At 42.5% G+C, this 21595-nt stretch overlaps 2 protein-coding genes across 3 annotated transcripts in view; one reads left to right on the top strand and one right to left on the bottom strand.

Moving 5' to 3' along the window:
* The window catches only part of LOC139416165 (alpha-kinase 1), a 103806-nt gene that overhangs the window by 46556 nt on the left and 35655 nt on the right, over nt 1-21595 (bottom strand). Inside the window, exon 2 of the mRNA XM_071164514.1 lies at nt 7674-7738. The gene's annotated coding sequence lies outside the window, so the exon portion shown is untranslated. The remainder of the gene's footprint in view (nt 1-7673; nt 7739-21595) is intronic.
* Nucleotides 1-21595, top strand: part of LOC139416167 (RAS guanyl-releasing protein 2-like) — a 76024-nt gene that overhangs the window by 33043 nt on the left and 21386 nt on the right. For both annotated transcript variants that reach the window (XR_011635068.1, XM_071164515.1), the window contains exons 2-9: nt 5366-5487; nt 5998-6100; nt 7690-7746; nt 7901-8032; nt 11789-11939; nt 12360-12533; nt 14753-14869; nt 15182-15463. Coding sequence is in view for 1 of the 2 variants with exons in the window: in XM_071164515.1 (XP_071020616.1) it covers nt 5418-5487; nt 5998-6100; nt 7690-7746; nt 7901-8032; nt 11789-11939; nt 12360-12533; nt 14753-14869; nt 15182-15463 (1086 nt within the window). In the remaining variant the exon portion in view is untranslated. The remainder of the gene's footprint in view (nt 1-5365; nt 5488-5997; nt 6101-7689; nt 7747-7900; nt 8033-11788; nt 11940-12359; nt 12534-14752; nt 14870-15181; nt 15464-21595) is intronic.

Genomic DNA, 21595 nt, shown 5'->3' with positions numbered 1-21595 from the left:
GTCTTGGTGGTTCCAAACTCCTTCCATTTAAGAATGATGGAGGCCACTATTTTTTTGGGGACCGTCAATGCTGCAGAAATGTTATGGTACCCTTCCCCAGATCTGTGCCTCCAGTCTCGGAGATCTATGGACAATTCCATCAACCTCATGGCTTGGTTTTTGCTCTGACATGCACTGTCAACTGTGGAACCTTACATAGACAGGTGTGTGCCTTTCCAAATCATGTCAAATCAATTGAAATGACCACAGGTGGACTCCAATCAAGTTGTAGAAAACATCTCAAGGATGATAAATGAAAACAGGATGCACCGGAGCTCAATTTTGAGTGTTATAGCAAAGGGTCTGAATACTTATGTAAATAAGCTATTTCTGTTCTTTATTTTCAATACATTCGCAAAAATTTCTAAAAGCCTGTTTTCACTTAGTCATTATAGGGTATTGTGTGTAGATAGCCTTATTAAAAAAACTAACTTAACAAAAAGTCAAGGGGTCTACTTTCCTAATGCACTGTGTGTGTGTTTAAAAATAAAAAATAACATTTTTTTGTTTTAATCTATTTTTATATAAGTGTTACACAAAAATATATTTTATATTTGAGATTCTTCAAAGTAGCCTACCTTTGCCTTGATGACAGTTTTGCACACTCCTGGAATTCTCTCAACCAGCTTCATGAGGTAGTCACCTGGAATACTTTTCCAACAGTCTTGAAGGAGTTCCCACAAATGCTGAACACTTGTTGGCTGCTTTTCCTTCACTCTGCAGTCCAACTCATCCCAAACCATCTCAACTGGGTTTAGGTTGGGTGATTGTGGAGGCCAGGTAATCTGATGCAACACTCCATCACACTCCTTCTTGGTCAAATAGCCCTTACACAGGCTGGAGGTGTGTGTTGGGTCATTGTCCTGTTGAAAAACAAATGATAGTCCCCCATGATGGGATGTCGTATTGTTGCAGAATGCTGTGTTAGCCATGCTGGTTAAGTGCCTTAAATTCAAAATAAATCACAAACAGGCTCACCAGCAAAGCACCATCACACCTTCTCCTCCATGCTTCACGGTGAGAACCACACATGCAGAGATCATCCGTTCACCTTCTCTACGTCACAAAGTTTGGAACCAAGAATCTCAAATTTGGAGTCTTCAGACGAAAGGACCGATTTTTCACAAGTCTAATGTCCATTGCTTGTGTTTCTTGGCCCAAGCAAATGTTTTCTTATTGGTGTTCTTTAGTAGTGGTTTCTTTGCAGAAATTCAACCATGAAGTCTTGACTCACGCAGTCTCCTCTGAACAGTTGATGTTGAGAAGTCTGTTACTTGAACTCTGAAGCATTTATTTGGGCTGCATTCTGAGGTGCATTTAATTGCTGCTTTCTGAGGCTGGTAACTCTAATGAACTTATCCTCTGCAGCAGGGGTAACTCGGGGCCTTCCTTTCCTGTGGCGGTCCTCATGAGAGCCAGTTTCATCATAGCGCAATGCTGCAAGGAAAACGCAGTGCTCCATTGGAAATGGATGTACTTCTGGTGTACCAAAATCCAACTCGCTGTCGGTGTGATCGAGGCGTTTAGGTTAGATACACACAGACCGCATGAGAGGGGAATGTACATAAAACAATGATGGGAGGGAGACGGAGGCAGTTCGTGAAATGATGCCTTATCTACTTTGAAGAACTCGTGAAATATTTTTGTCAGACGGCTCTGCAACGTACTTAGGCAGGCTAGCTAAATAGAATGACCAAAGACAGTAAATTATGGGGAGCAGATACTGTTAGACGATGACTTTAAAGAATTTAAAAATAATAAAGTAATCAAATAAAAAAATAATGTAATTATATACACAACTGAAATCTTTTATTTCATAGTATTTAAAAAAAAAAATTGATGTCTACCCATTGGGGACCTGACAGACAATGGATTATTTTAATTGTTTTGGTAATTGAATGTTCACCATTTTTGGCTTTGTAGAGTTAAAAAAAAATGGAAATTCCAATCATTGTAATGCCATTATATCATAATGTATTAATTTTATTTATTATCGAAACCAAAATTGAAAACGTGGCAATTTTTTGATAGTCGAACTGTAACGGAACCGACCTTTAAAAAGCGCTAATCGCTCAGCACTACTGTGGTGCCACGAGTGTGTGTTCAGCGTGCGTGTATAGGGAGGGTGGGCATGAGGATGTGTTGCCATGGCACCCCGCTGAGCAGTACCTCACTAAAATAGCATACTAAGAAAAAAAACAGGATAACAGTCTATTTTGAATGTGGAACCACAGGGTGAGATTATTGACATACCTTGTATTATTTCCCGTGGAAGAAAAACTGCGTTGCATGACTGTTTTTAATTAATGACTACAGAGTTTTTTTCAGGAAGTGAAAAATTGTGGTTTCTGGGTGAAAGGGGGTTATTGAGAGACTGACTGTAGTGTCTGGTGGGTTTCTCAGTAATTTTCTATCATGTCGTGTCCCTAAAAATCTCCAATGAGGTTCCTTGTACGTACTATACAAGACACCATGATGTACAGTTGAAGTCAGAAGTTTACATACACAGGTTGGAGTCATTAAAACTCGTTTTTCAACCACTCCACAAATTTCTTGTTAACAAACTATTGTTTTGGCCAGTCGGTTAGGACATCTACTTTGTGCATGACACAAGTACATTTTCCAACAATTGTTTACAGACCGATTTATTTCACTTATAATTCACTGTATCACAATTCCAGTGGGTGAGGCAACATCTCAAGACATCAGTCAGGAAGTTAAAGCTTGGTCGCATATTGGTCTTCCGAATATACAATGACCCCAAGCATAATTCCAAAGTTGTGGCAAAATGGCTTAAGGCAACAAAGTCCAGGCATTGGAGTGGCCATCAAAAAAGCCCTGACCTCAATCCAATAGAACATTTGTGGGCAGAACTGAATAAGTGTGTGCGAGCAAGGAGGCCTACAAACCTGACTCGGTTACACCAGCTCTGTCAGGAGGAATGGGCCAAAATTCACCCAATTTAATGTGGGAAGATTGTGGAAGGCTACCTGAAACGTTTTACACAGGTTAAACAATTTAAATGCAATGCTACCAAATACTAATTGAGTGTATGTAAACTTCTGATCCACTGGGAATGTGATGAAAGAACTAAAAGCTGAAATAAATCATTTTCTACTATTATTCTGACATTTCACATTCTTAAAATAAAGTGGTGATCCTAACTGACCTAAGACAGGGAATCTTTACTTGGATTAAATATCAGGAATGATGAAAAACAGAGTTTAAATGTATTTGGCTGAGGTGCATGTAAACTTCCGACTTCAACTGTATATCTGGGTATTGGGTCACATATACTGCACTTGCTACGAAAGCTGGTCTTATCAGAATAGTGACATTAACCATTGTAGTTACAGTGCCTTGCGAAAGTATTTGGCCCCCTTGAACTTTGCGACCTTTTGCCACATTTCAGGCTTCAAACATAAAGATATAAAACTGTATTTTTTTGTGAAGAATCAACAACAAGTGGGACACAATCATGAAGTGGAACGACATTTATTGGATATTTCAAACTTTTTTAACAAATCAAAAACTAAAAAATTGGGCGTGCAAAATTATTCAGCCCCTTTACTTTCAGTGCAGCAAACTCTCTCCAGAAGTTCAGTGAGGATCTCTGAATGATCCAATGTTGACCTAAATGACTAATGATGATAAATACAATCCACCTGTGTGTAATCAAGTCTCCGTATAAATGCACCTGCACTGTGATAGTCTCAGAGGTCCGTTAAAAGCGCAGAGAGCATCATGAAGAACAAGGAACACACCAGGCAGGTCCGAGATACTGTTGTGAAGAAGATTAAAGCCGGATTTGGATACAAAAAGATTTCCCAAGCTTTAAACATCCCAAGGAGCACTGTGCAAGCGATAATATTGAAATGGAAGGAGTATCAGACCACTGCAAATCTACCAAGACCTGGCCGTCCCTCTAAACTTTCAGCTCATACAAGGAGAAGACTGATCAGAGATGCAGCCAAGAGGCCCATGATCACTCTGGATGAACTGCAGAGATCTACAGCTGAGGTGGGAGACTCTGTCCATAGGACAACAATCAGTCGTATATTGCACAAATCTGGCCTTTATGGAAGAGTGGCAAGAAGAAAGCCATTTCTTAAAGATATCCATAAAAAGTGTCATTTAAAGTTTGCCACAAGCCACCTGGGAGACACACCAAACATGTGGAAGAAGGTGCTCTGGTCAGATGAAACCAAAATTGAACTTTTTGGCAACAATGCAAGACGTTATGTTTGGCGTAAAAGCAACACAGCTGAACACACCATCCCCACTGTCAAACATGGTGGTGGCAGCATCATGGTTTGGGCCTGCTTTTCTTCAGCAGGGACAGGGAAGATGGTTAAAATTGATGGGAAGATGGATGGAGCCAAATACAGGACCATTCTGGAAGAAAACCTGATGGAGTCTGCAAAAGACCTGAGACTGGGACGGAGATTTGTCTTCCAACAAGACAATGATCCAAAACATAAAGCAAAATCTACAATGGAATGGTTCAAAAATAAACATATCCAGGTGTTAGAATGGCCAAGTCAAAGTCCAGACCTGAATCCAATCGAGAATCTGTGGAAAGAACTGAAAACTGCTGTTCACAAATGCTCTCCATCCAACCTCACTGAGCTCGAGCTGTTTTGCAAGGAGGAATGGGAAAAAAATTCAGTCTCTCGACGTGCAAAACTGATAGAGACATACCCCAAGTGACTTACAGCTGTAATCACAGCAAAAGGTGGCGCTACAAAGTATTAACTTAAGGGGGCTGAATAATTTTGCACGCCCAATTTTTCAGTTTTTGATTTGTTAAAAAAGTTTGAAATATCCAATAAATGTCGTTCCACTTCATGATTGTATCCTACCTGTTGTTGATTCTTCACAAAAAAAATACAGTTTTATATCTTTATGTTTGAAGCCTGAAATGTGGCAAAAGGTCGCAAAGTTCAAGGGGGCCGAATACTTTCGCAAGGCACTGTATGTCACCTGATCTGACATATTCGTTATATATCACTTGCGGAAGTTGGTTTGCTGCAGTATGCTGTTTTGAAATGTAACCCAACTGCAATCCACCAGTATCCAGACATGTTATTGTTCTAATTCCATTGTTTGATTTTTGTCAACATTTCCTTTATTCTTCCTGGATATCTTGCATCACAGGATCCGAGCAACATAACAGACTATTACTGGCAACCATTCAAACCATGCAGCAATGCTTTCTCTTTCTTATTAGGCCATGCTCTCATCTTTATGTACAGGAGTAGAATTCCTTGGGTGAATTTTTTTTGTTTCTGTGCAACTCCTTTTTCCTTCTCTTTTTTGTGCTCAGGAGTGTCACTGAAGTGGGAAGACTGGGAAAACGAGAGGACTAGAGGAGAAAGATGGAGCCTATATCTTTAGATGGGGCTGCAACGGTGGAGGAGCTGGTGGAAGCGTGCATCCAAGCCTTCGGTCAGTCTCTTTATTTACCTACGAGCACTCAAATATACCTGCTACTCAATGTCGAAATTAGGGCTCTCGAACCCTGTTCCTGGAGAGCTACACTCCTTTTAGGTTTTTGCTCCAACCCTAATCTAGCGCACCCGATTCTAATAATAATCAGTTGGTTGGTAAGATTAACCAGATTAGTTCAAACTGAGGTTGGTGTGACAACCTACAGGAGGCTCTCTAGCAACAGGGTTTGAGGGGCCTGGTCTGAGTAAACAACCCAATCCTTTTTGCGTTCACAATAACATTTTATTTCTAGGAACGGATTGCAAGGAGAAGAACGTTTCAAGGAATAGATAGCAATTTCCCATATGTCCATGCGCCACCATAAATGGCCAATGTTGTCAGTCTCAAATCAACAGGAATTGGTTGTCTTATTTGCAGAAACACTTCAGTCGTTTTTTTGTGTCCCTTCAGTGTAAAGGGACACAAAAAGGGCCGTTGTGTGACAAGAGTGCGTCTGTCCTCTTTCAGATGAGAAGGGCACTTTGAAGGACCCCTCCATAGTGCGCATGTTCCTCATGATGCACCCGTGGTACCTCCCATCCACCGACATGGCTAAGAAACTACTGCTCAAGTATCCTTCGCCATCAAGCACCAGCTTATGGCTTATCAGGTGCTGACAGCTACCGTAAGAACAACACATATACTCTTTAACCCTAAAAGCACCCACAAGCACCGAGTACACCAAACATTAAGAACACCTTCTTAATATTGAGTTGCACCGGCTCCCTTTGGACAGAACAGCCTCAATTCGTCGGGGCGTGGACTCTACGAGGTGTCGAATGCGTTCCACAGAGACGCTGGCCCATGTTGACTCCAATGCTTCCCACAGTTGTCTGGATGTCCTATGGATGGTGGACCATTTTTGGTACACACAGGAAACTGTTGAGCGTGGAAAAACCCAACAGCGATGCAGTTCTTGACACAAACCGGTGCTCCTGGCACCAACTACCATACTCCGTTCAAAGGCACTTAAATCTTTTGTCTTGCCCATTCACCCTCTGATTGGCACGCATACACAACAATTAATGTCCCAATTGTCTCAATGCTTAAAAATCCTTCTTCAACCTGTCTCCTCCATTTCATCTACACTGATTTGAAGTGGATTTAACAAGTGACATCAATAAGAGATCATAGCTTTCACCTGGATTCACCTGGTCAGTCTATGTCATAGAAAGAGCAAGTGTTCATAATGCCTTGTGTGCTCAGTGTATTTTTTTGTTTAAATGCACCAAGTGTCATTTTTGGTAAAGAATTGCAAACACGACACTTTATCTGTTAACCTTTTATAACACAAGAAAATGGTTTGAATCCCCCAAAATCAGCATATTTTAAAATGTTCACACGTTATAGTGAAATTGTAGGTTTCAAAATAAATGTTTTTGTATGTTTTTTTCATCCTTAGCCTCTTGTTATGGATATTTATCCGTTATTCATTCAAGTGTTGTGTTTCTGTGATTCTCGGAGGCTGAGAAATTGGCAATAGAGCTAATCTGAGCGAATAAGATGGCCACCGATATGGCCGTTCTTATATGCAAAATGTGCAACGGTGCCATCAGACTTTTGGCTCTAACTTTGGAATGCTCTGGGCTATCGACTCAGTTTCAATTGCTTCTGAAAGATGAGACTCTCAACTTGGTATATAGACATTGACTGATTGACATTTTTAGATATTTTTTTTAGTTATAGTGTCTGTCCCCCCCAACATCTGGGGTGGTTCCATATCTATCTTTTCAGGGTACATACATCTACCTCTGTGCCATATTTGGTGCTTTTATCACAAAGTTTACAATTGAGTCCACATGTTCAGCTTAGCTGTGTATACCACTAGTACACAAAATATATTTTATTTTTCATTCTTCTATTTGCATAACAATTGTGATCAATAGTTTTTTTGTTTGTTTGTCTGTACCTAGTTGCTTGACAAAGTCCTACAATTTCTGAAGGATCTTTATAATATCCCCTTGGAGTCAAAATGGACCCCGGTTGGTGCTTTTAGGGCTAAGGTGTCAGTGAATGGAATGGAAAGGTGTAAATTGGATGGAATATTCCCAGCGTGCAAAACTGGTTGCAATTAAGTGTTTTGTGATGCCACGTCTGATTGTTAAAGGATGTTTCTGAAATGTCCGTGTAGATGTTTTACGTACCTTAACAGTCGATCAGATCGCAGGAGGAGAGCTGTTCTGCTGAACGCAGGACAAGAATCTGCCACCTGGTGAAGTAAGACACGTTTGTAATTTACTTTTGTTATTTGCTTGTGGATGTCTCTTTATTGCTTTATCACTCACTTTGTCTCGGTTTCTCTTTCTTTCCCTCACTTCCTCTTTCTCTCTCCCTCTTCTTCCGCTCTAACTCTTTCTCCCCTCCAATCTAGGTACTGGATTTCGGAGTTCCCGGCAGAGTTCAATCTGAACCCAGAACTGGCAGAGCAGATTAAAGACCTCAAGGACCTATTGACCACTGAGGGGAACGAGCGCCAGAGTCAGCTCATCGACATCGACAGTGTGTAAGTGTCCCTCTTCAACAGTGATTTCTCCCTCCAACAGCCTCCACTGGTGTGACTGTCCCTATTCTACACTACAGTGTGTAGTCGGTGTGTCCTTGGCTGCATTGTGTATGTGTTTATTTGCTGTACAAATTGGTCACATACACATGATTAGCAGATGTTATTGCGGATGTAGTGAAATGTTTGTGCTTCTAGCTCCGACAGCGCAGTAATATCTAACAAATTACACAACATATACCCAATACACACATCTCAGTAGGAATGAATTAAGACTATATACATATGGATGAGCAACGTGCGAGCGGAACGGACTAAGATGCAGTAGAATGGTATAGAAAACAGTATATACATATGAGATGAGTAATGCCAGATACGTAAACATTATTAAAGTGACAAGTGTTCCATTCCTTAAAGTGGCCAGTGATTTCTAGTCTATGCCTATAGGCAGCAGCCTCTGTGCTAGTGATGGCTGTTTAACAGCCTGATGGCCTTGAGATAGAAGCTGTTTTTCAGTCTCTCAGTCCCAGCTTTGATGCACCTGTACTGACCTCACCTTCTGGATGATAGCGGGGTGAACAGGCAGTGGTTCGGGTGGTTGATGTCTTTGATCTTTTTGGCCTTCCTGTGACATCGGGTGCTGTAGGTGACCTGGAGGATGGGTAGTTTGCCCCTGGTAATGTGTTGGGCAGACCGCATCACCCTCTGAAGAGCCTTGCGGTTGCGGGCGGTGCAGTTGTCGTACCAGGCGGTGATACAGCCCGACAGGATGCTTTCAATTGTGCATCTGTAAAAACTTGAGGGTTTTAAGTGACAAACCAAATATCTTTAGCCTCCTGAGGTTGACGAGGCTCTGTTGTGCCTTCTTCACCACACTGTCTGTGTGGGTGGTCCATTTCAGTTTGTCAGTGATGTGTAATCAAGCCTACTACTGTTGTGTCGTCTGCAGACTTGATGATTTGAGTTGGAGGTGTGCTTGGCCACGCAGTCATGGGTGATCAGGGAGTACAGGAGGGGGCTGAGAACGCACCCTTGTTGGGCCCCAGTGTTGAGGATCAGCGGAGTGGAGGTGACGTTTTCTACCTTCACCACCTGGGGGCGGCCCGTCAGGAAGTCCAGGACCCAGTTTCACAGGGCGGGGCGGTAAGCAAATTGAGGGTGGTCTAGGGTGGCAAGTAAGGTAAAGGTGATATGATCCTTGACTAGTCTCTCAAAGCACTTCATGATGACAGAATTGAGTGCTATAGTCATTAAGTGATAGTCATTAAGTTCAGTTACTTTTGCCTTCTTGGGTACAGGAACAATGGTGGCCATCTTGAAGCATGTGGAGGCGGCATACTGGGATAGGGAGAGATCGAATATGCCTGTAAACAAACCAGCCAGCTGGTCTGCGCGTGCTCTGAGGACGCGGCTAGGGTGTCTGCTGTCTGGGCCGGCAGCCCTGCGAGGCATAACACGCTTAAATGTTTCACTCACGTCGGCCACGGAGAAGGACAGCCCACAGTCCTTGGTAGCGGGCCGCGTCTGTGTGTTTTCCTCAGCCTTTGTGTCTCCATGCTGCCTTACATGGCTCATTCTTAAGCCCGAGGCTGGGACCTTGTGTGACAGAGCTCCTAAATGACCCGTCCTATTTCCTTTGTCAGTCTGTCTGACCCTGGTCTCACTAGTGGGTTGTTATACAGCACTTTTTTGGGACAGTGGAGTTTCATAAACGTCTGTTAAGAGTTTTCTATATTTGATTGCATCTTTATTGCATCTTCTATACTGTCTTCTTCCCTCCATTCCACATCCATCACTGTCGTAGTTTCAGGCCCCGATTGTAGAGACTAATGCAGCATGCTATATTTTGTTAGCCTGGAATGCAAACTGAATATCTCTCTTTCACATTTTACAAACATATTGAAACAGAGCAATTTTTCAGTTTGGATTCCAGGTTTCAGTTTTACAGTGCTTTGCAAAAGTATTCAGACCCTTTGGGTTTCTTCACATTGTATTGTTACAAAGTAGTATTAAAATCGATTTAATTGTCCTTTTTTGTCAACAATATACACAAAATATATATTTTTTAAGATGAATATAAAATGACAAAAATATATAGTCATTGTCTTAAGTATTCAGCCCTTTTTTTTTGTCAATCCTAAATTAGTTCAGGAGTTAAATTTGGCTTAATAAATCACATAAAAAGTTACATGGACTCACTCCGTGTGAAATAAGGTTGTTTTAAATGACATGATTTTTAAATGACTAACCCTTCCTCTTGTCCCCCATACATACAACATTTGTATGGTCCCTCAGTCAAGTATTGAATTTTAAGCACAGATTCAACTCCAAAGACTAGGGAGATTTTCAAAAGCCTCTTAAAAAAAAAAGGTCAGTGATTGGTAGATGGGTAACCGTAACAAATCAGACATTGAATATCTCTTTAAGTATGGTCTAGTACATTGTGTATTGAACCACCCAGACACGTCAAAGATACAGCCGTCCTTCTGAACTGAGCCACAGGGCAAGAATGAAACTGCTCAGGAAGGCCTGTTGTTGATTTTTAAACGGCTACAGAGTTCAATGGCTGTGATGGGAGAGAACGACGGATGAATCAATATTGTAGTGACTGTACAGTGAAAGAACACAAATATACAAAATAGAAATATTCCAAAACATGCATCTTGTATATAACAATTCACTAAAGTAATACTGAAAAAAAAACATGGCAAAATACACTTTTTGGCCTACGTTTGGGGCAAATCCAACTCAACGCATCACAGAGTAACTGCATGGTGGTGGCTGCGTCATGGTATGGGTATGCTTGACATCGGCAAATACTGGGGAGTTTTTCAGGAAAAAAAAACAAAACCTGGTTCAGTCTGCTTTACACCAGACACTGGAAGACGAATGCACCTTTCAGCAGGATAATAGCCTACAACACAAGGCCAAATCTACATTGGAGTTGCTGACCAAGAAGACTGTGAATGTTCCTGAGTGGCCAAGTTACGGTGTTGTCTTAAATCTGCTTGCAAATCTATGGCAAGGCTTCAACATTGCTGTCTAGCCATGATCCCCAACATCTTGATAGAACTTGAAGAATTTTGAAAAGAATGATAGGCAAATATTGTACAACCCAGGTGTGCGAAGTTCTTAGCGACTCACAGCTGTAATTGCTGTCAAAGGTGTTTTATAACTCAGGGAAGGGAACACTAATGCAACGACTATTGTATATTTTTTTATAATCGTAAAAAAAAAAAATTCTTCCACTTTGACATCTAGAGTATTTTGTGTACATTTATTGACGAAAAAAATACAATTAAATCAATTTCTAATCCTACTTTGTAACACAAAATGTGAAGAAATATGGGTTGCACCCCCCCACCCCCTGTTCCACAGGGATGCTGGCCCATGTTGACTCCAAAGCTCACCCAGTGTTGTCCTATGGGTGGTGGACCATTCTTGATGCACACGGGAAACTGTTGAGTGTGAAAACCCAGAAGCTTTGCAGTTCTAGACACACTCCAACCGGTGCGCCTGGCACCTACTACCACGCCCTGTTCAAAGGCACTTTAATGTTTTGTCTTGCCCATTCACCCACACACACAATCCTTGTCTCTAAGTGGATTTAACAAGTGACACCAATAAGGGACCATAGCTTTCACCTGGATTCACCTGGTCGGCCTGTCATGGAAAGAGCAGGTGTTCATAACGGTTTGTATACTCAGTGTATGTACTTGGGGCCCAGACATGATATTGTGTGCTTTTTGTCCCTCTTAGGCCGTCGTACAAATGGAAGCGTCAGGTGACCCAGCGGCAACCCTCTATGTCCAAGAAGAGGAAGATGTCTCTGCTGTTTGACCACCTGGACTCCTGTGAGCTGGCCACACACCTCACCTACCTGGAGTACAAGTCATTCTGCAAGATACTGGTAGGCGGGGCTATGGGGAAGCACTGTGCCTGTCCACCAGATCTGGGTTCATAGTAATGGTTTACTTTCAAATCGTTAAACTTGCGCTTGATTGACCTTCCCTGGTACAGCATAACTACTGGAATACCTCGTCCACCTGTCACTCAAGGCAGGCTTAATTAAACAGGTCTGCTGTCTAAACTGCCTTTGCATTGCTCATTCAACATGGGACTTACAGTACCAGTCAAATGTTTCGACACACCTACACATACCCTTATTATTCTACAATGTAGAACATATATATATATATTTTTTTTTTAACTTGAATGAGAAGGTGTGTCTAAACTTTTGACTGGTGCTGGATGTTGACTTAAATGTGGGCGGAACTGCTTTTGTATGCCCACTTAATCCATGACATTTCTCTGGCCCCTCCCCCTCCAGTTCCAGGACTACCACAGCTTTGTGATGCATGGCTGCACAGTGGACAACCCCATCTTGGAGCGCTTCATCACCCTGTTCAACAGTGTGTCTCAGTGGATCCAGCTGATGGTGCTCAGCAAGCCCACCGCCCCCCAGAGGGCTGCTGTCATCTCCCACTTCATCAGGGTGGCTCAGGTACGTCGGCTGGGGCAGATTGGTGTTGGAATTGTCCCAGTTATTTAATTTGTTCTGAGGGATGCTCTTAACCCGCGTGCCAGTCTGTTTGGGCTATCATGTCAACCCCCTCGTCACTCGTTGTCATGTTTGGCTTGACGATAACAGCAGTGGAGTTGGCAAGAGCACAAGCAGATCTGGGACCAGGCCAGTAGGCTCTACCTCGAGGTCATAAACAAATGTCACTGGTTAATATTAGACAGTAAATGTCACTGGTTAACTTTAGGCAAATAATCCCAGTTGGTTATGGTTAGGTGAAAGGGGTTTGGATTGTTGTAAAGCCTTGTGTTAGCGGTTGAGATAGGGAGTTTTGTCACGGAGAGGAAAGGGATGGAGATGCAGATATGGACAGATATTGGATACATGCCAAACTAACCTTAAGAAGAAAAAAAAAACACGGTTACACCTTCAGGTATTATGAACTGTGTTCGTAGCCAGTTACTGCCCGTTATTCCTTACAGACATTATACAAGTGTGTTTATCAGTAGTGCTATTCTCCCAGTACTACTACTACCAGTGGGTGTCCCTGATAACAGAAGAGAGGCTATATTTGGATTTGTTAAAGAAGAATGTTTGGAGTGTGTCTCCCCATTCCCCAATGCCACTCTCTCCTCTCCAAAACAAACTCTTCATGATTTATTCACTGACAACCCGGCAGGCTCCCAACCCCCCTCTCTCCCCACCCTTTTAACCCTCCTCTGCCAAATATGCCAGAGTTCAAATAGCCCAGCTGGGTGCTAGCTAGCTGGTTTAGCACCCCGTTTTCTAAATAACACTCTTCCCAAAATGTGTAGAATGAAGGATTTCTCTCTCAATTATTTTTGGATGGTGACAGGAGAAAATGACGGCCAAATATATATACCCGCCTAAAAGTTGAGTGGGTGTATTTTCCAAAGCTGTGATCCTGCTCCAATACATCCCAGGGAGGGGTCACCTCCCGCTCTCTCTTTCCTCTTTCACCACTCCCTCTCTGCTCATCCCTTCCAAATATAATTTGCTCTTTCCCATTCACCTTCTGATTCGCTTTGTGTTTCACCTGAAGTAGGCCCTTTTTCTCTGCAGTCTATCTCACCCTTCTTTTCTCTGCTGTCTCCCCCCCTAACGTCTCTGCACAAATCCATTGTCTTTTTTTACCCTTTGATTTGTCATCATGATGCTTAACCGCATTTCCCATCACACATCAGATATTGTATACGTCAGTCATTATGTAGTTACTTACAATGCCTTCACACACACACACACACAGCAGTAATATAGTACATTACTCATCCCACACAGTGGAAAGCTTCGGGCATATCGACAGTATACCCTGATTATTCCCTGTGTTATCGATACCTGTCACTGTTAGTCAGTGGGCTTTATACAGCAGTTTAGTAGAGCCTCCATTGTGCCACTCTGCCATAACGCTTTGCCCATTGATCGGAGTGACCGGGCAGGTATTTGAGCTTAACCAAATGATGCCCGCTGGCAGTCGTCCTTAAACAGAAGTATGTCTGCAACTGTGACACAATGATTAGAATGTGTGCTGTGCTGCCTAATGTTTGAATGGTATTATTAGATGAGACTCTGCAATATTCTAGTTTAGCGCAAACAGTGCAGCTTATTGCTTGAGGTTTGTGTGTGTGGGTTCGCTGGTGTGTGTATATGTGCGTGTGTGTGTGTGACCTTCCCTGGATTTTAGTTATCGTCTGCCTTTGTGTGCCTCCAATTTCATCCAATCCTCTCAGTTTCCCTCAAAGAGAAAATAGTCTCTCTCTAAATCACTGTTTTATAACTTGCTTGCTCCTCTCCCTCTGGCTCCTTGTCAATCGTTCCGTCTCCCTCTTCTCCTCTGTCTCTCTTGAATCCTTGTTGGCACCGGCTCTTACACCCACACGTTGGCTTCTCTTCTTCCTCCATTTCTCTCACCCCTCACTCGCTCTCAATGTTTCTCACACCCAGTGCCTCATGTCCCTCTCTGTGAATCTTTGATATTTTTTTCTCTCTCTCTCGCTCTCATAGCTCTCATAGCTCTCATAGCTCTTCTCTGTCTCAGCCCTAGGTTAGTTAATCACTTGGAGTTCAGGTAGGTTTCTGAGCTTAGCAAACAAAGGAAAGCAGGAGGGGTGCTTCAACAGCAAAGACCAGGATTGTATTTTCTCCTTATCCCCCTTTGCGTCTTCTTCTTCTCTCTCCGATAGAAACTGCTCCAGCTTCAGAACTTCAACACTCTGATGGCGGTGGTGGGGGGGCTCAGTAACAGCTCTATATCTCGCCTCAAAGACACCCAGTCACACATCAGCAACGAGACCAACAAGGTGAAATGACTATGCTCATCTCATACCTTATGTACACGCTATGTTGTCACTCTTCGAATAGCCTGGTGTCACCACCACAATTACTGACATTAGCTCACATCATAAAACAGAAAGGATTAGTTTAGATAACAGCCTGGGAGAGATCAGGGCTATTTGTCAGTTACATGGAAGGGATTGGAAGAGTTATTTTGACTGTCGCATAATGTTAATCCACACACGTTTCCCTCCCCCTCTTAACCAATCCTTCCTCTCCTCCTTCAATCATTCCCCCCCCCCCCCCCCCCCCCCCCCCCCCCCCCCGGTCCCCTCCAGGTGTTCAACAGCCTGATTGAGTTAGTGACGTCATGTGGGAACTACAGCCAGTACCGCCGCCGCTTCTCCGAGTGCACAGGCTTCCGCTTCCCCATCCTGGGCGTGCACCTCAAGGACCTGATTGCCGTGCATGTGGCGCTGTCCGACTGGGCTGACCCGGGCAAGAGCAGGGTCAACCTGGCTAAGTGTCAACAGCTGTATGCCATCCTCCAGGAGCTGGCGCTGATCCAGACCACACCACCCACCATTGATTCCAACACTGACCTGCTCAATCTACTCACAGTCAGTGAAACATACAGTACCAGTCAAAAGTTTGGACACACCTACTCCTTCAAGGGTTTTTCTTTATTTTTTTTATTTTTTTACTATTTTCTACATTGTAGAATAATACTGAATACATCAAAACTATGAAAGAACACATATGGAATCATGTAGTAAAACAAAAAAAGTGTTAAATAAATCAAAATATATTTTTGTATATTAGGTTCTTCAAAATAGCCCCCTTTTGCCTTGATGACAGCGTTGCACACTCTTGGCATTCTCTCAACCAGCTTGGAATGCTGTAATGCTTTTTCAACAGTCTTGTTGGCTGCTTTTCCTTCACTCTGCAATCTGACTCATCCCAAACATCTCAATTGGGCTGAGGTCAGGTGATTGTATAGCCCAGGTCATCTGATGCAGCACTCCATCTCTCTCCTTCTTGGTCAAATAGCCCTTACAATAGCCCTTACACACTGGAGGTGTGTTGGATCATTGTTCTGTTGAAAAACAAATGATAGTCCCACTAAGCGCAAACCAGATGGGATGGCGTATCGCTGCATAATTCTGTTGTAGCCATGCTGGTTAAGTGTGCCTTGAATTCTAAATAAATCACTGACCGCGTCACCAGCAAAGCACCCCAACACCATCACACCTCCTCCATGCTTCAGGGTGGGAACTACACATGCAGAGATCATCCGTTCTTGTACTCGGCGTCTCACAAAGACCCGGCGGTTGGAACCAAAAAGCTCACATTTAGAGTCTTCAGACCAAAGGACAGATTGCCACCGGTCTAATGACCATTGCTCGTGTTTCTTGGCTCAAGCATGTCTCTTCTTATTATTGGTGTCCTTTAGTAGTGGTTTCTTTGCAGCAATTTGACCATGAAGGCCTGACTCACACAGTCTCCTCTGAACAGTTGATATGTCTGTTACTTGAACTCTATGAAGCAATTATTTGGGCTGCAATTTCTGAGGCTGGTAACTCTAATGAACTTATCCTCAGCAGCAGAGGTAACTCTGGGTCTTCCTTTCCTGTGGCGGTCCTCATGAGAGCCAGTTTCAAATCAAATCAAATTTTATTTGTCACATACACATGGTTAGCAGATGTTAATGCGAGTGTAGCGAAATGCTTGTGCTTCTAGTTCCGACAATGCAGTAATAACCAATGAGTAATCTAACCTACAAATTCCACAACTACTACCTTATACACACAAGTGTAAAGGGATAAAGAATATGTACATAAAGATATATGAATGAGTGATGGTAAAGAACGGCATAGGCAAGATGCAGTAGATGGTATCAAGTACAGTATATACATATGAGATGAGTAATGTGAAACAAAGTGGCATAGTTTAAAACGGCTAGTGATACATGTATTACATAAAGATGCAGTAGATGATATAGAGTACAGTATATACATATACATATGAGATGGGTAATGTAGGGTATGTAAAAATTATATTAACATTATAACATTATATTAATTATATCATCATAGCGCTTGATGGTTTTTGCGACTGCGCTTGAAGAAACGTTCCAAGTTCTTGATGTTCCTGATAGACAGACCTTCCTGTCTAAAAGTAAGGATGGACTGTCATTTTCTATTTGCTTCTTTAAGCTGTTCTTGCCATTTATATGGACTTGGTATTTTACCAAATAGCGCTATCTTCTGTATACCACCCCTACCTTGTCCCAACACAACTGATTGTCTCAAATGCGTTAAAAAGGAAAGAAATTCCACAGCTACTTTTAACAAGGAACACCTGTTAATTGAAATGCATTCCAGGTGACTACCTCGTGAAGTTGGTTGAGAATGCCAACAGTGTGCAAAGCTGTCATCAAGGCAAAGGGTGGCTACTTTGAAAATAAAATATATTTTGATTTCACACTTCTTTTTGGTTACATGATTAATATGACAACATGAAACAATTTCAAAGATTTTACAGAGTTACACTTCATGTAAGGGAATCAGTCTATTGAAATGCATGAATTAAGATCTCACATGACTGGGAATACAGATATGCATCTGTTGGCCACAGATGCCTTTAAAATAAAATAAAAGTAGGGGCGTGGATATGAAAACCATTCAGTGTCTGGTGTGACCACCATTTGCCTCATGCAGCAATAAAAAAAATCTCCTTCGCAAAGAGTTGATCAAGATATTGATTGTGGCCTGTGGAATGTTGTCCCACTAGTCTTCAATGGCTGTGCGAAGTTGCTGGATATTGGCGGGAACTGGAACACGCTGTCGTACACGTTGCTCCAGAGCATCCCAAACATGCTCAATGGGTGACATATCTGAGTATGCAGGCCAAAAGTGGGACATTTTCAGCTTCCATGAACTGTGTACATGAGGTGATGGCGGCTGATGAACGGTATAATGGCCCTCAGGATCTTGTCACTGTATCTCTGTGCATTCAAATTGCCATCGATAAAATGCAATTGTGTTTGTTGTCCGTAGCTTATGCCTGCCCATAATCTCCGCACCGCCACCATGGGGGCACTCTGTTCACAACGTTGACATCAGCAAACCGCTCGCCCACACAAAGCCATACGCGCTGTCTGCCATCTGCCCGGTACAGTTGAAACTGGGATTCATCTGTGAAGAGCACCCTTCTCCAACATGCCAGTGGCCCTCGAAGTTGAGCATTTTCCCTCTGAAGTCAGTTACGATGCCGAACTGCAGTCAGGTCAAGACCCTGGTGAGGACGACGAGAACGCGGATAAGCTTCCTTGAGACGGTTTCTGACAGTTTGTGCAAACATTTTTCGGTTCTGCAAACCCACAGTTTCATCAGCTGCCCGGGTGACGGGTCTCAGACAATCCCGCACGTGAAGCCGGATGTGGAGGTCCTGAACTGACGTGGTTACACAGGGTCTGCGGTTGTGAGGCCGGTTGGGCATACTGCCAAATTTGCTAAAATTATGTTATGCTTATGGTAGAGAAATTAACATTCAAGAACTCTGGTGGACATTCCTGAAGTCAGCATGCCAATTGCACGCTCCCTCACAATTTGAGACATGTGGCATTGTGTTGTGTGGCAAAACTACACATTTTAGTGGCCTTTTGTTGTCCCCAACACACACACACACACACACACACACACACACACACACACACATATATATATATATATATATATATATATATATATATATATATATATATATATATATATATATATATATATATATATATATATATATATATATATATATATATATATATATATATATATATATACAGTGCCTTGCGAAAGTATTCGGCCCCCTTGAACTTTGCGACCTTTTGCCACATTTCAGGCTTCAAACATAAAGATGTAAAACTGTATTTTTTTGTGAAGAATCAACAACAAGTGGGACACAATCATGAAGTGGAACGACATTTATTGGATATTTCAAACTTTTTTAACAAATCAAAAACTGAAAAGTTGGGCGTGCAAAATTATTCAGCCCCTTTACTTTCAGTGCAGCAAACTCTCTCCAGAAGTTCAGTGAGGATCTCTGAATGATCCAATGTTGACCTAAATGACTAATGATGATAAATACAATCCACCTGTGTGTAATCAAGTCTCCGTATAAATGCACCTGCACTGTGATAGTCTCAGAGGTCCGTTAAAAGCGCAGAGAGCATCATGAAGAACAAGGAACACACCAGGCAGGTCCGAGATACTGTTGTGAAGAAGTTTAAAGCCGATTTGGATACAACAAGATTTCCCAAGCTTTAAACATCCCAAGGAGCACTGTGCAAGCGATAATATTGAAATGGAAGGAGTATCAAACCACTGCAAATCTACCAAGACCTGGCCGTCCCTCTAAACTTTCAGCTCATACAAGGAAAAGACTGATCAGAGATGCAGCCAAGAGGCCCATGATCACTCTGGATGAACTGCAGAGATCTACAGCTGAGGTGGGAGACTCTGTCCATAGGACAACAATCAGTCGTATATTGCACAAATATGGCCTTTATGGAAGTGTGGCAAGAAGAAAGCCATTTCTTAAAGATATCCATAAAAAGTGTTGTTTAAAGTTTGCCACAAGCCACCTGGGAGACACACCAAACATGTGGAAGAAGGTGCTCTGGTCAGATGAAACCAAAATTGAACTTTTTGGCAACAATGCAAAACGTTATGTTTGGCGTAAAAGCAACACAGCTCATCACCCTGAACACACCATCTCCACTGTCAAACATGGTGGTGGCAGCATCATGGTTTGGGCCTGCTTTTCTTCAGCAGGGACAGGGAAGATGGTTAAAATTGATGGGAAGATGGATGGAGCCAAATACAGGACCATTCTGGAAGAAAACCTGATGGAGTCTGCAAAAGACCTGAGACTGGGACGGAGATTTGTCTTCCAACAAGACAATGACCAAAACATAAAGCAAAATCTACAATGGAATGGTTCAAAAATAAACATATCCAGGTGTTAGAATGGCCAAGTCAAAGTCCAGACCTGAATCCAATCGAGAATCTGTGGAATGAACTGAAAACTGCTGTTCACAAATGCTCTCCATCCAACCTCACTGAGCTCGAGCTGTTTTGCAAGGAGGAATGGAAAAAAAATGTCAGTCTCTCGATGTGCAAAACTGATAGAGACATACACCAAGCGACTTACAGCTGTAATCGCAGCAAAATGTGGCGCTACAAAGTATTAACTTAAGGGGGCTGAATAATTTTGCACGCCCAATTTTTCAGTTTTTGATTTGTTAAAAAAGTTTGAAATATCCAATAAATGTCGTTCCACTTCATGATTGTGTCCCACTTGTTGTTGATTCTTCACAAGAAAATACAGTTTTATATCTTTATGTTTGAAGCCTGAAATGTGGCAAAAGGTCGCAAAGTTCAAGGGGGCCGAATACTTTCGCAAGGCACTGTATATAGCAAATGAATGGAATCAATGATGGCTTGTGGATAAAATCAAAGCAAAATCTAATTTTATTGGTCACAAACGCGTGATTAGCAGATGTTATTGCGGGTGTAGCAAAATGCTTGTGCTTCTAGCTCCGACAGTGCAGTAATGTCTAACAAGTAATATCCAACAAATTACACAACATATACCCAATACACACAAATTTAAGTAGGAAGGAATTAAGACTACATGCATATGGACGAGCGATGTCCGAGAGGAACGGACTAAGATGCAGTAGAATAGTATAGAAAAACAGTATATGGGGTGGCAGGTAGCCTAGTGGTTAGAGCTTTGGACTAGTAACCAAAAGGTTGCTAGATCGAATCCCTGAGCTGACAAGGTAAAAATCTGTCGTTCTGCCCCTGAACAAGGCAGTTAACCCACTGTTCCTAGGCCGTCATTATAAATAAGAATTTGTTCTTAACTGACTTGCCTAGTTAAATAAAGGTTAAATAAATATACATATGAGATGAGCAATGCCAGATATGTAAATATTATTAAAATTACTAGTGTTCCATTCCTTAAAGTGGCCAGTGCTTATATGGAAGCAGCCTCTAATGTGCTAGTGATGGCTGTTTAACAAGCTGATGGCCTGTTTTTCAGTCTGTTTTTCAGTCTGTTTTTCAGTCTCTCGGTCCCAGCTTTGATGCACCTGTATTGACCTCGCCTTCTGGATGATAGCGGGGTGAACACGCAGTGGCTCGGGTGGTTGAAGTCCTTGATGATCTTTTTTGCCTTCTTGTGACATCGGGTGCTGTAGGTGTCCTGGAGGGCGGGTAGTTTGCTCCCGGTAATGCGTTGGGCAGACCGCACCACCCTCTGAAGAGCCTTGCGGTTGCGGGCGGTGAAGTTGCCGTACCAGGCAGTGATACAGCCCAACAGGATGCTTTCAATTGTGCATCTGTAAAAATTTGTTAGGGTTTTAGGTGTCAAGCCAAATTTCTTTAGCCTCCTGAGGTTGAAGAGGCTCTGTTGCACCTTCTTCACCACACTGTCTGTGTAGGTGGTCCATTTCAGTTTGTCAGTGATGTGTTCGCCAAGGAACTTGAAGCTTTCCTCCACCTCTACTGCGGTCCCGTCGATATGGATAAGGGGGTGCTCCCTCTGTTGTTTCCTGAAGTCCACAATCATCTCCTTTTGTTTTGTTGACGTTGAGTGAGAGGTTGTTTTCCAGGCACCACACTCCCAGAGCCCTCACCCTCCTCCTTGTAGGCCATCTCCCTGTAGGCCATCTCGTCATCGCAATC

This window comes from Oncorhynchus clarkii, chromosome 9, assembly GCF_045791955.1.
Source record: "Oncorhynchus clarkii lewisi isolate Uvic-CL-2024 chromosome 9, UVic_Ocla_1.0, whole genome shotgun sequence".
NCBI classification, from domain to species: domain Eukaryota; kingdom Metazoa; phylum Chordata; class Actinopteri; order Salmoniformes; family Salmonidae; genus Oncorhynchus; species Oncorhynchus clarkii.
The sequence above is the reverse complement of the archived record's forward strand: the minus strand, read 5'-3'. Positions and strand labels throughout refer to the sequence as shown.